Source organism: Sus scrofa, chromosome 5 (assembly GCF_054392235.1).
Source record: "Sus scrofa isolate SSC_HxYL_T2T_F1_AM1 chromosome 5, Sscrofa_HxYL_maternal_Yorkshire_Landrace_v2.0, whole genome shotgun sequence".
Lineage (NCBI taxonomy): Eukaryota > Metazoa > Chordata > Mammalia > Artiodactyla > Suidae > Sus > Sus scrofa.
In genome coordinates, this window is record NC_139387.1 from 110595148 (window position 1) to 110609633 (window position 14486).

The 14486-nt window shown below is 38.9% G+C and overlaps 1 protein-coding gene across 30 annotated transcripts in view; it reads right to left on the bottom strand.

Moving 5' to 3' along the window:
- Positions 1 to 14486, bottom strand: part of NAV3 (neuron navigator 3) — a 602126-nt gene that overhangs the window by 351781 nt on the left and 235859 nt on the right. For 21 of the 30 annotated variants that reach the window (XR_014804603.1, XR_014804601.1, XR_014804600.1 and 18 more), the window contains exon 1: positions 2599 to 3270. The exons of 1 other annotated variant lie outside the window; for it this stretch is intronic. Coding sequence is in view for 13 of the 29 variants with exons in the window: in XM_084957757.1 (XP_084813883.1) it covers positions 2599 to 2841 (243 nt within the window). In the remaining 16 variants the exon portion in view is untranslated. Of the gene's footprint in view, positions 1 to 2482; positions 3271 to 14486 lie in introns of those variants that run through there. 8 more of the 30 variants (XR_014804604.1, XR_014804602.1, XM_021093081.2 and 5 more) reach the window with 1 other exon arrangement.

Sequence of the window (14486 nt, forward strand, 5' to 3'; positions counted from 1 at the left end):
TGGAATTATTACAGAGTTGACAGAAAACAAGGGTCAAAGCATGGGGATGCACGTAGGGGATCCATCGAAATCTCCAGTTTCTAGCCAAGTACAGAATGTGCGACAGCGAGGCGCACCGCTAGAAATTACACCAGGAATTCAAGGATAGATGCTCAGAATGACGACACATGCACACTCATCAAAAACAAGGCCAGGAGAAGGGCGTCCTGCATTGGAGACACATTTCCAACCTTCTCCTATGTGGGTTTGCTCTCTCTAACCAGATCGTGAGGCTGTTTGGTGCAAGGACTAGCAGAATACTCCACATAAACGCTTCTTAATGACAGTCGTCTATTGTGGCTACTATTCATGGAGGCTTTTGCTTAGAAATAGAACCCATAATTTTCAGTTTGGGCACATGGTTGCCTAGAATAAACTCTACATGTTCCAGTCTCCACTGCAACTACATAAGGCCTTGGAATTACAAAATAAATGGGCCAAACGGACGGAAGAACCCTTCACAAAATAGGATGTGTCCTTTTAATTGACTGGAACTCAATTATCTACTCAAGAGTGAGAGACAGATGCCAAAACGATGATGCTGGACAAAGAAGAGCGAGCCTGGTTCCCTGACAACTTCATGAAGTCACCCTACTTTTATGCTGATGTTTTACTATTTGCAGCCAAATATAATTATCTCTAACACAACTCCCTTGATCTTTTTTGCTACTGATTTCAGTTCTGTTTTTTCAAAGGTTTATACAATCTTTAAATATTCTTTTTGACATTTAGAGATACTCTGAAATGCTGACCAGGCATTCTTTATACATTTGTTTGAAAAAGTTTTTAATCTGATAAGTGGCATGGTAAAAACATCCCTATAAATACAGCATGGCTTACCACAGAGTCTTGTTGGCATATCAAATGCATGAGTGATAGGTTCTCTAACCAAAGAGATCAACCAAAACTCTATTACAAACAGTACTTACAGTGGTCAAGTCTTAGGCCAAGGCCATTTATCAAAGCGGAAGTTTGACTAAACCTGCAGAGATGATAGCCATGGTCAAGAGGGAAAAACGGTTTCTCTTACATCTAATCTGTGGGTATACAGAGTATTAGAATGGCAAGGCATTTGCTTTTAATTATTTGCAAAATGTTAAAGTTTTAGTGTTTTGTTGATAATTTACACTTTCCTACTTTTTCATTGAATTGCTTATGTTGGACTGAGCACTCTAAGCCTAAAATTAATTATTTTTAACTGCTTTTCCTTGGGTAGATAATGCTTTCTTAAAACACCAAAGGAGTAATTTTACCCCTAGAAGCACTTTAAAAATCATTCCTTTCAAACCTTATGTTTTATAGATTGAATGACCCAAAGAAACTAATGAACTTAACTAAATCTTTCTCAGTATAATTGTCTGCTCATTCATTCATGTATTAATCCATTCAATTACTATTAACTATTATGCATAAAGCATTGAGGAGAGGGAGCTGGAGCACAGAGAAAGGCCCTGGGTTCTACATCGTTTCAATTTAGTGTGCATAGAAATAAATTGTCCAGATAAGGAAAATACAATATAGATTAAGGTTTCGCAAGCATTACTACAGATGAAGAATCCCAGGAGAGGGACGAGGGGAAAAGGGTAACTGGCCAAGACTTTAAAGCTGCATATGGGTTGCCCCTAAGAGGAAACGAAAAGGTGGAGACCAGATGGAACGGACATTTCAGACAAAAAGGGTGACTTTCTTTTTAACTCATTGATTTCTAGAGGAAGGCTTTTTCTTAAATTAAAATTTAAATTACACTTGGGTAGTAGAGTAAAAGAAAACCATTCCCTAAGAAGCCAGAGGTGAGAAGGGGGACTTGTAAAGCTTGACATCATAATTAAGGCTGCATTAAAAAGCGAAGTTTCTCCAGGTACGAATGGTCCTCTGAAGTTCACCAACCGGAGACCCCTCCTCCCCCAGCACCTGGAGAAAACTCGAGTGGAGCACAACTTACACCCGAGAGCTGTGAGCTACTGCTCACAAATGCCCTCAGCTAAGTGACTGAAAACCAGGCCAGTAGTAAGTGAAACAGCAGGGTTTCAGTGTACGAGTGAGAACACAGACAAATGGGCAGTATCAGGGAAAATCATATTTCATTTTCCTTCATGGTGCGAAGAGTTAAGCAGTCCAGGATTCACACAGTCGACAAGAAAGTGTTTAGATGCAAAGGACATTTAGAGTAAAGTGACGGCATCTCTATGAGTTTTTACAAACAAATCTTCTTTCACATTATAACATATTGAAAAATAGTTCCCCCTTTCCTCCTAATTGTGATTGCTTGTGGTTATCAGGAAGAGAGATACCCGGGATTTCACCAGGCCCTTCACCCACGAGCAGTAACGAACATGTATGCATATTCAGAGAACTTTGTGCACAACGTGTGCAACAAGCGTAATTATAAATACAGCTCAAGACAGGCCAAATATTTAGCTTTCCAGCTCTGCAAACTACTTACTTTCTTATACGGGCACTCCTCTACTGCTTTCCATTACACAACACACTTTAGAGTCCACCAAAAAGGAAATTTGCATTCTCGCTTCATAGGTCTGTAGATAACCTTCAGACACTAACCTTGCTGTCTTCTGTCTCCTCAGCTTTTCCTTGGACGGGTTTCGTCTCTTCACATTCGCAGGTTGAATGTAATGTGAGCTTGCAAGAAAGCACTGAGCTCTCAGATTCAGTCAGTTCCAAAGGGCTTGAAGAATAGTGCTGTGACCCAGGAGTGCCAAGACTGGGTATCGGAAGAGCAGTATGAACAGGCTTTGACCCAACAGCTGGCTGCCTCAGTTTTGAGGCAACCCCAAGTACAGGCATGGCTTCTATAAAGTATCTTCTTGCTGCCAAAGAAAATGCTTCTAACCTCAGTCTGGTAGACTCCAACTTCAGTATTTCCAGAACAAATACTTTACACAGAACTAGCAGTCATCATGATTTAAAAACCAAAACAAAAAAAACTAATAACATTACTTTCAGGAAGAGGCAAAACTCCCCTTCATCTTTAGTTAAGGGTCTTTCTCTCCTGCGAACATGAACTCTCCTATTCTCATTCTCTCATGTATTCATTCTCTCTCTCTGTTCAGAGAGTCAGCGCCCATGTAATCTTAAATACTCCTTTGGGGAGAAAACTTTTCTTAAGGGTAACTGCTACAAAGCTCCTTCTCTAGCATTAAAGAGCTGCTAGTTTTACTTCTTCTCACTACAGCAGTCTGAGTCTGAGCACTGAGAATGAAAAAGAACAAAAGGAAAGCCCTTCAGTTCAACTGTCAAAGCAGCTAAAAGACCACAAGAGTGGAAGGGGAAGGACAGGCGTTCTTCCTGACTTCAGAAATAACCGGCTTACACTCTCTTTTTAAAGAAAATTGTATTTCCCTCAGCTTTGGGAAAAAAAAAAAAAAAAAAAGGACACGATTAATGGCCAACACAAACAGCTGTTGGAAGAACTTTTAGCCCGGAAACAATCTCAGCAATGAAGCCGTTTGTCTGATTTCCAGCTATTTTTCACTACTGACAGCCATGAACCACGGTGCTCATTCTGTCTTATCCCATGAAATCAGGTTTAGTTCATGCAATGGCAGCTAAAGCTGCTAAATCATTCAGCACAATCTGCCTGCCTGGGTTATGAAAATATAGTAAATACAGAGAGCAGGTCACTAGCTATATCGTAATCATTTTTAAATTTAATAATGGTGATAATAAAAACATTTAAAGCTAATACAGATGGGAAATACACTACACAGCAGTTACTGGGCAAGCACTTCACGCATCAGCACGTTGAACCAATGGGATAACTCAAGAAGAGGCACACTTATTTTCTCCACTTCAGAAAGAGGTTAACTCAGGTTCATTTGAATAATTTGACCAAAATCAGGCAGTTAGAAAGTGGAAGAGCCTGTACCATTTAACGAGTAACTTTAATAGCCACTTAGAAACACATTTAAAATTGTTAACACTATTACTCATGCTCATTAAATCCAACTTAAAATCCTAAACTTCTAGGAGTTCCCATCGTGGCGCAGCAGAAATGAATCCGAATAGGATCCATGAGGTTGCGGGTGCGATCCCTGGCCTCGCTCAGTGGGTTAAGGATCCGGCATTGCCGTGAGCTGTGGTGTAGGTCTCAGACGGGGCTCGGATCTGGCCTTGCTGTGGCTGTGGTGTAGACCGGCAGCAACAGTTCCAACCCCTAGCCTGGGAACCTCCATATGCTGTGGGTGCGGCCCTAAAGAGAAAAAAGACCAAAAAAAAAAAATTCCTAAACTTCTAAAAAGTGTTCAGTGATATAGTCAACGACTGTGAACGATAATCCTTCTAGTCATAAAATGATTTTATGATAATTTCCATTTGTGGTAAAAGCATGTTAGGATCTATAACAAAAGCAAGGGGTAAGTTCTTTTTGTTTGTTTGTTTGTTTGTTTGTTTTTTAGGTCCACATCTGTGGCATACGGAAGGTCCCAGGCTAGGGGTCAAATCAGATCTGCAGCTGCCAGCCTAGGCCACAGCCACAGCAACGCCAGATCCAAACCACATCTGTGACCTACACTGTAGCTGGCAGCAAAGCCAGATCCTTAACCCGATGAGCGAGGCCAGGGATCGAACAGGCGTCCTCATGGATGCTAGTCGGGTTCTTAACCCACTAAGCCACAAGGCCGACGACAAGAGATACGTTTTTAAGAAAGCATCTGACACAGCATTATTGTCTAGAAAGTAGTCGCAGTTAGATAATGGGTACCCAGAAAAATCCCCCTTTCATTTAGCAAATATAATTATGAGACAATGTTGAGATGTCAATAGAAAATTTCTGCCTAACAAGAGGAATTTATTTGATTTTATATCCTGTGTGTTGAAGGAATCTGTAAGACATTGACAGATTCCCTCCTCTTTTTTAAAATTTAGTTTGCTATATTTATATATCAACTCTCTTAAGAACTGGTACTATTACAAGTAATTAGTAATACTATACCATCCCCATAAAATTAGCAAACATTTGGTACTCTTTCAGATACAGTGGAAATTATGAAAATTATAATCACTATTATAGAAGATATCTCTGTAGGAAGGATTTTCTTTGTTTACTATTTCCAGCTCTAAAATTATTATGTTCTTTTATGTAACAAGCGGTAAATTACAAAAGAAGGAGCCAGCAGCTAAAGTAAGATTTGTTCTTTTGATATAAGTATAGAAAATCTTAAAACACAACTTAGGAATCTTGCAGACTTTCTTTTTTTTTCTTTTTTGGGCTCCGCCCACAGCATATGGAAGTTCCTGGGCCAGAGATGGACTCTGAGCCACAGCTGCAACCTACACCACAGCTGCGACCTACACCACAGCTGCAGCAACCGTGGATCCTTAACCCACTGTACCACAGTGGGAACTCCAAGACTCAAAACAAGTAACCCAAGTGGGCTTTGCATAACGAGATAATAAGGAACAAATACACGAGTGGTGCCGAAGAAATGAAATGATCACTCTTAAGAAGTTTGTTACTTCACCATCTATGAACCATTTAACACACTATCCCTTCCTCAGGCTATAAGATATTCCAAAGCAGGAGATGTTTAAGTTCCTAAAATGGGATTTAAATTCTATGAGAAGGCGTTTGCATCCTGTAAGCCACACAACGCAAACGAAATGGCATACTTAAAGTAATAAGCCTTTCGGGGAAACAGCATTCTTGGATGACCATTCAAAACACATGTAACTGTGGGAACAGACCACTAGCAAAAATAAGACTGGTACTTTGGAGGATAATTTGGACCACCCAAGCAAGCAGTTCATCTCAGAGTTAAAAACGAAGCAAACAAACAAGAAAATTGAATAGAAGTGCTGGCCGTACTTTAATTCGAATTGGCGGGAAAAAAATCCGGTTGGAAGGCAAACTCTGAGCCAAAAGGTCTGTCACAGAAATGGGCACAGGGGCCAGTGCCAAATGCAGACGTTGAAGAGTCACACAAGACAAGCGGCAAGCTCTTGGGTAAGGAATCGCTAGATGCAGGGATTTATTCTTTAGATTTTCGTAAAACTGAGCCCAAAGTATGAAAGTATTAAAGCTAAGGCTTTCTTTTCCTACTCAAGGCTATAATTCTGCTTTGACTATTCTGTGTCCCTTGGCCCAGAATGTATCCTGTAGAAAGCTACCTAACTTTCACACGAAATCGACACAACTCAACGTGCCCATCTCAAATAAGTTAACAGGTGTTTCAGAAACATAGACGGGGGGGAACATGGACACAACCATGTTGAAAACAATGTTCGCATTCAGTAAGGCGTCTTTTCACTCTAAAATGTCTGCTGTTTTTAGACAATGTCATTTCACTAGGGCTGAAATGTAGAGTTGAAAATAGTTGTTCCTGTCGATAGTCTATGAAATAACATCTACCCCCAAGAACAGTAAGAACAAGTTAACTTATTGCAGAGGATTTACTGTGTGCCAGGAGCTGTCATCATTTTCATCCTAAAAGAACACTGCCTTTGAGTAGGAGACAAAGGCGCTGAGCAGTAATTAAAGTCACAGGAAACGGGGTTTCTCAAATGAGGTTCAACAAACCACCACCTGGGTGCTTTCTAAAGACACAGATTCCTGAATTCATCACAAATCTACCAAATCAGAATCATGAGGGAGAGAGAGAAGGTTGAGAACTGAATTTAAATAGAGGGATGGATTTTCCTATACATTAAAGTTTAAAATCTGTATTTTACTTGACTTATAGCTTGACGGTTCAGGGAATGAGCTCTAAAAAGCTCAATGGCTTACGGTCAAACCTTTGTTTCCTCACTAGCTGTGTGAATCTGGCAGCTGATGCGACTCAGTCTCATCTTCTGTAAAATGGGAAAAAATATACTTCTTTCACAAGGTAGCTATGAGAATTAAAGGAGATAAATGGATAAAGCCATAGGAACAGTTTTCACCATATAGTAAGTGCTCAATAAAAGTTAACCACTAATATTATAAGAAATAGCCTTGAGAATTACTGTGGTAAGATTAAGAAGCATAGTTGCAAATGTGGCCAGATCATAAGGGTTAACAGAACTGAACTAGAGAAAATCCTGAAAATAAAAATGAGCTAATAGTCATTTTTTTCCCCATCAAATCTAACAGGAAAAGCAGCACTGACTCCTAAAACACACTGCCTCCTAAAGCCATGCTTAAGTTGAAGGTATTAAAAGAATTCTAACCAGATTTTAGTATCAGTGCTTTTAAAAATAAATAATAAACTTCATGAAATGACAATTTGCTAACTGCTATTTATAAGAAAGAGAGAGAAAAATAACCAACAGTCAACCCTAAAAACATTCTTGCAAAAAGACAAAATATGATTGGTTAGCCCGATCTCACATTTGCTAAGATGAAGATAGAGTCATATTCTTATATTGAACATTTGGATTAAAGTAAAAATGACGCATAACACAGTTCAGCAACTCGAGGGAAACAATTCCGCTATTAGAAATAACAACCAGCACGCGGACCCCGTCCTCATCCCAGCACCTTCGCTCGCCGCTCTGCAGTTAACATCCACGCCCACCTTAGGAACCGACCAAGTGCTTTCTCACGTAAGTTTTGCCTTTTTTAGCACACATTTAAATGAAATCATGCAGCATTTTTTCTGATTTGTGTTCAGGTAGCATAATACTTTTGAAATGTATCTATGCTATGTGTATGAATAGTTCTTTCTCTTGTAGAGCTGAGATATATTCCATTGCATGGATGAGGCACAGTTTGCTTATGCAATCATCAAACATCTGGGCTGCTTCCAGTGTGAGGACGTTATGATAAAGCACTATAAATGTGAGTACATCTTTTGCGTTGATATTATTTTCTCATGGATTAATAACTAGGAGGGATTGCTGAGTCCTCTGGTTAGTATATACTCAACTGTACAGGAAACTGGCAAACATTTCCGAAACGCAGCAGTCGCAATGCAGGAGAGGTCCCGGGGCTCCAGGTGCGTCCCCGCTGGTCACTGTCCGCGGCCATTTTACGGAGAGGCAGTGCTGTGTCACTGCAGTTTTCCTGGGAGCTTTCCAATGCTTTGCTGTGTGAGCATCTTCTCCCAGGTTTATGTGGCTTGTCACCCACAGACCATCTTAGGTGAACTGCCGCTTCAAGGTGATTGCCCATGGTTTTGTTGATTACTGACTTTTAATAGCACTTCACATATTTTGGATATAGGTCCTTTCTTAGAAATGTTTTCGAAAACACTGTCTCCTAGTGTGTGAACGGTGTTTTGTTGGAAGACAATTCTCTTTATAGTTCTCACACTTTTTCAGTCTTGTGAGCAGCACCCCTAACCAACTGTGCTTTTAGGCTAAACTAGCTTTTCTAGATTTTTTAGTAGCCAAAAGCCTTCAAAGATAGAAGTGGTGTTCCCTCTGAGGCAAAGAGTAGACTGCTTACTGTATATTTTAATAGAGACCATGCTTCTCTCCAGGAAAAAAGGTGATTCGGGTTTGCTTGTAACTAGTGAGAAAATACTTACGTACCCCAGGCTCAGCGTTTCTCTTCTGTTAGCCAACCCACCGCACCTGCAGACCACCTGGTCCTTATCACCTGTGCTGTAGAAACTGAGGGCGCAGAAACCTGCCCGAGAAAATATGATCTTCTGGCTACTGCTCTTTCTCTAGTTAGTACACTGTCTCTGGTCTCTAATGTCTCTGCCAGCACCCATGAATATATGCCAGGTTATTTTGTAAGCTGGCTGACAGTAAAATCTCAGACCTGGCACAGTTCTTGATGCCCCACAATTTTCCTAACAAAGCCTTTTAAACATCATCAGTTATTTTTTATGTTTAAAGCTTTATCATGTCTGTTAATATTTGTTGTATGTATCTGGGTGCTCCTCTATTTGGGGCATATATGTTGACGATAGTAACATCCTCTTCTTGGATGGATCCCTTAATCAGTAAGTAGTGTCCTTCTTTGTCTTTCTTTATGTCTTTTGTTTTAAAGTCTATTTTGTCTGATATGAGCGTTGCGACTCCTGCTTTTCTGTCATGTTTATTGGCGTGAAATATTTTTCCCCACCCTTTCACTTTCAATCTATATGTATCTTTTGTCCTAAGGTGAGTTTCTTGTAGGCAGCATATTGAAGGTTTTTGCCTTTTTATCCACTCAGCCAGTCTGTGTCTTTTGATTGGGGCATTCAGTCCATTGACATTTAAGGTGATAATTGATAGATGATTATTTATTGCCATTTGAACCTTGTGTTCCAGTTGATTCTATGGTTCTCCATTCTTCCTTTTTTTTTTTTTTTTTTTTGGTTGGATGGTCTCCTGTTATTATCTAATATCCAGCACAAATGAACATCTCCTCAGAAAAGAAAATCATGGACTTGGAGAAGAGACTTGTGGCTGCCTGATGGGAGGGGGAGGGATTGGGAGCTTGGTCTTATCAGACACAACTTAGAATAGATTTACAAGGAGATCCTGATGAATAGCATTGAGAACTTTGTCTAGATACTCATGTTGCAACAGAAGAAAGGGTGGGGGAAAAACTGTAACTGTAATGTATACATGTAAGGATAACCTGACCCCCTTGCTGTACAGTGGGAAAATAAAAAAAAAATTAAAAAAAAAAAGCTTTATCATGGCTTCCTACATATTTAGGATTATTAACTCTTGCTGATGAGTTGACTCCTCTAATACACATAATGAAAATGCTCTTTCTCTCTCTCTCTCTCTCTCTCTCGTTTTTTTTTTTTTTGGCCATGCCCATAGCATGTGGAAGCTCCTTGGCCAGAGATCAAACTTCTGCCACAGCAGTGACCCAGGCCACTGCAGTGAGAATTCTGCATCCTTAACCCACTGCATCACAAGGGAACTTTGAAAATGCTTTATGTTTATTAATACTTCTTATTCTAACATCTACGGTGGCAATGATTTGTTATTTCTTTCGATTACTGTTTGGTACAATTTTTCTATCCTTTGTCTTCACGGTTAAAGTGGACTTCTGGTAGGTGATACATATTCAGTCTTGTTCTTTTACTTTCTCTGACAATCTGTGCCTCTTATCTCTGCTACTGATTTAATTACGTATAGTTCTGTCTCCACGTTTTCTAACGTTTGCTCTACGGTTAACCGTATGAACCTCTAACTCACTACATACGTCTGCAAGTAAGAGTAAGTGAGAGGCTAAATATAATACAGGGGTCACGACATTTATTTTCCTGTTCCCCTCACATTTTTGTGCTATTATTATTATCTCTTCTAATACATTAGAATGGCACATTGCTATTTTGTTCTAAAATGTCATTTATCTTTTTAAGAAAAACGAAAATGAATAAAAATGCATTTGATATTTATCCACAAAATTTCTATTTCTGGTGGTCTTCATTCCTTTATTAAGATGCAGAATTCCATCTGGTATCGTCTTCCTTCACCCTGAATAACCTCCTGAAACATTTACTTTATGTAAGACTTACTGGTAATAATTGTCTCAGCTTTTGTTTGGTAGGAGAAAGTTTACTTCACCTCAGATTTTAATAGAAACTTTCTGAGCACAGAATTCTAAGTTACCAAATTATCTTTCTTCAGTACTTTAAAGATGCCACTCTATTGTTTTTCATTTGCACAGTTTCTAAGAAGTCTGTTGTAATTTTGATCTTGGCTCCTCTTTACATACTGTGGCTATTTCATCCAGTTTTTGTTAGCAATTTTACTTTAGTTATATTTCTTCTCCTTTTTTTTCCCCCTATCTGTTGTTCTTCTTTATAGTTTTGTCAAGTTTGGAGAATACTGAACAGTTATTAAAACAGTTGCTGCCTCCTCCTTCCTCTGGGGCTCCAGTTACACATGTGTCAGACCATTTGCTTTTGTACCACAGGTTACTAAGGTTCTCATTATTCTTTACGTCTTTTTAACTCTCTGTTCTTCATTGCGCCATCAGTAAACCTCTGCTGCCACACCGTCAAGTTCACCGATCTTGTACTTACTCTGCTGTTCGTCTTACTTAGTGTACTTTATTTCAGATACTGAATTTTTCATCTCTAAAAGTTCCACGAGTGTCCTTTGTATCTATCATTTCTCTCTTATCATATTTAAGTTCTCTTCTCTCTTCTTGAATTTATGGAGACTATTTATAATAGCTGTTTAATATTGTTATATATTAGTTTCATCATCTCTGTCATTTGGGGGTATGTTTCTATTAATGGATCTTTCTTTTTCTTCCTGGATATGGGTCTTGTTATATTCCTTTTTACATGCCTGGTAAATTTTTTACTGGATGAGAGACATTTTAAATTATACACTGTTGTATGCTGGATTTCACATAGTATATGACATTGGAATGACACGATTAAGTTACTTTCAAGGCTTTCTTATAAGCTGTTTTTTTTTTAAAGATATGGATCAGCTTGTTGTCCAGGGCTAACTTAACACCACTCTTAAATAAGTACCCTGTTTTGAACTCTAGCAAAGGCTCAGGTATTCAGTGTTCTCTCCACTCCATCTAGGTGAAAACACCAAGTAACTTACATAAATTGTGGGACTTGCTTATCGTACTTTTTGCTTGTCCTTCTTTCCCTGAACTTTGCTTCCTCTCCTGCATATAACAGTGTCGCCCTCCATCAAACACTAGAGGAAATGCCTCTCGGAGTTTCCAGTGTTAGCTCTCATTCTCTCTTTCTTTCTCTCATTCATTTTTCCCTTCCTTCCTGATACTCTGTCTGAAAAATTGCCGACCTCTAGGCTCTCCTGAGCTATGATTTCAGTCTCTGCAACTCAGCACCGTGCCGGGCTCTACGTGAGTTGTCCACCCTACTCCGGGATCTGGCTATGCCTCCAGGAAGGCAACGGGCACAGCAGGAGGACTATGTATTAACTGTCCTGCTCTCAAACGTCACACACCTATGTCGCCTTTTTTCCCATCGCCGAGGGACGTTGTTTCATACACTTCTGTCCAGTTGCCAGGTTTTTAGGACAGCAGAGTAAATTAGATCTCTGTTAATTTATAACGGTTAGAAGCAAAAGTAAAGAGTCAGACATTAATATTTTTCTCCAATCTACCTTAAAACTTGTTGACTGTTAGTAGTTTTTCATGAAAAAAAAAAAAAAAAACCTCAAAAACTTTGTTGGTTAGCCTCCTTCATTTAACTTTGAATAAACCTTAGAGAAGAAACAATTTGTCCTGACAGCTTGCAAAATGTTTGATTGATTGGGATATATCGTCTGCCAAATCTAATGAGAACATTTACATAATAAAAAATGATGCAGGATACAATGAGCATGGAGTTAAAACTATTCTCTGGACCTGGCTTGAAACACGTAAAACACAGAGGTCTGTTTTAGAATGTTTCCTTCCAGAATCCCCATTGGCATCATTTTTTTTTTTTTTCAGATATCTGGCAAAATCTGATGCGGAGAGAAGTATTGGCCATATAGAATATTTGAGGGGGCAATAAGCCAAAATATGCCTTTATTGTGGTACTAGGCAGGGTAAAATAAAGTAAACCAGCTGGCTCAAATATAAAGGAAGGTGATGAGTGCAAAGGAGCCCATAGGAAAATGGCCAATGGACATTTGGAAGTGTACATGATACCCACTAAAACGAGGACCAGTGCAGGAGAAGTGAAAACTGATTACATTTGCTCTATGGCATACATTTAGCGTCTTACAGGCTTCCTTGCAATATTCTACTGATAATAGGTAATTGAGAAAATAAAATTCACCAAGTTCAGAGGGCCTCTTAACCACAAAGTATAATGAAAAGCAAATGCAGTAAACTTTGAAATGGCTCTGCATGTTGATACTCTCCCTTCCAGAATATCATCCACCAGCGTCAAAAATATACACATCTGGAGAAAGGACAGCTATTTCATTAAGATAAAAATCACTTCAGTAGTCGTGCCAGATAAATTTCAGTGCTCCAGTAAGAAAGAAAATCTTCCTCAAAAAGCTCATTAATAATTTAAAAACAGTTATACTTGAAAAGACTATTCCTATTGGCACATAAGTATAAAAATACATTGTGTTGTGACAGTAAAGAGAGGGACCTTAGCCCAAGTCCTGTCAGTCTGGTCCCAAGTAAATGCAGCTGAATAATTTTAAGCATAACTATATATAAAGAGACTATTTTATAAAAGTATCGTCTTTCTACGACTGTTCCTTTGACATTTTTCATTATTTTTAGCTATTTTTGAACATTATATATAAATATGAATGGGTAGGAATGCAAACTGGTACAATAACTATGGAAAACAGTATGGCGGTTCCTCAAAAAACTAAAAATAGAACTTCCACAGGATCTAGAAATCCCACTCCTGAACGTATATTGGAGATAACCATATTTCAAAAAGATACAGGCACCTTGGTGTTCACTGCAGCACTGTTTACAATAGCCAAGACACGGAAGCCACCTAACTGACCATCAACAGAAGAATGGACAAAGAAGATGTGATCTATACATATGTGGAATACGACTCAGCCATAAAAATGAAATAATGCCATTTGCGGCAACAGGGATGGACCTAGAGATTATCCAACCAAGTGAAGTCAGACAAAGACAAACGTCACCTGAGCTATATAAATGTATATGTGGAATCTGAAAAAATGATACAAATGAATTTATTTACAAATCAGAAACATATTTACAGACTTTGGAAGCACACTTGTGGTATAAAGGGGAAAGGTGAGAAGGAGGGATGGACGGGGGGTTTGGGACTGGCGGACGCACACTACTGTAAATGGAATGAATGTTCAGTGGGAACCCGGTACTTAGCATAGGGAACCTCCTGATGTTCTGTAATAACCTCTACGGGAAAAGAATCTCAACAAGAATGGATATAGGTATACGTATAAATGAATCACTTTGTGGTACAGAAATCAGGACGACATTGCAAATCAACTCTACTTCAATAAAATTTTAAGATTTAAATAAATAAAAATGAGTTTGCTAAGATAAAGAGATGACCCAAAAAACATAACTGCTTAAATGGTATCAGTAAAAATACTGTGGACAAATGTACTTTCTGAAGAATTTGTAGGACTATCACTTGGAATTTTACACACTCTCATATCCTAAGCATCCTAGGGTATGATACAGAACCACTGCCCTTGTTCGGAATAAAAATGCTAACTATCCCCTGATTTATTTCAGACACACTGAGGGTGTGTGAGAATTCTTTCAGGAATTCAGATGAAATCTTTTCTACCATTCTCTTTTTACTTTTTTTTTTTTTGTATTTTAACCCAAAAAGTGGGTTAAATTAATCACTACCTATGATCAGGAGCTACGTCCCTTAGCTTTAGCAAAGGGAATATCAGATGTAACGAACTGTCATTCCCATTCCAGGAGACCACCCAGAAGACCCACCCAAATCAACAGCTTCACAAAGGTGGTCTTTATCAGACGATGCAGCGTTTTACTGGGAACCCTGGGGAACATTTCAAAAAGCTGTGTGTGTGGTAGTGGGGAGGAGAGAAGAAATACTGAGAGATTCAGAAAGATCACCTGTTATTCATCTCATCTG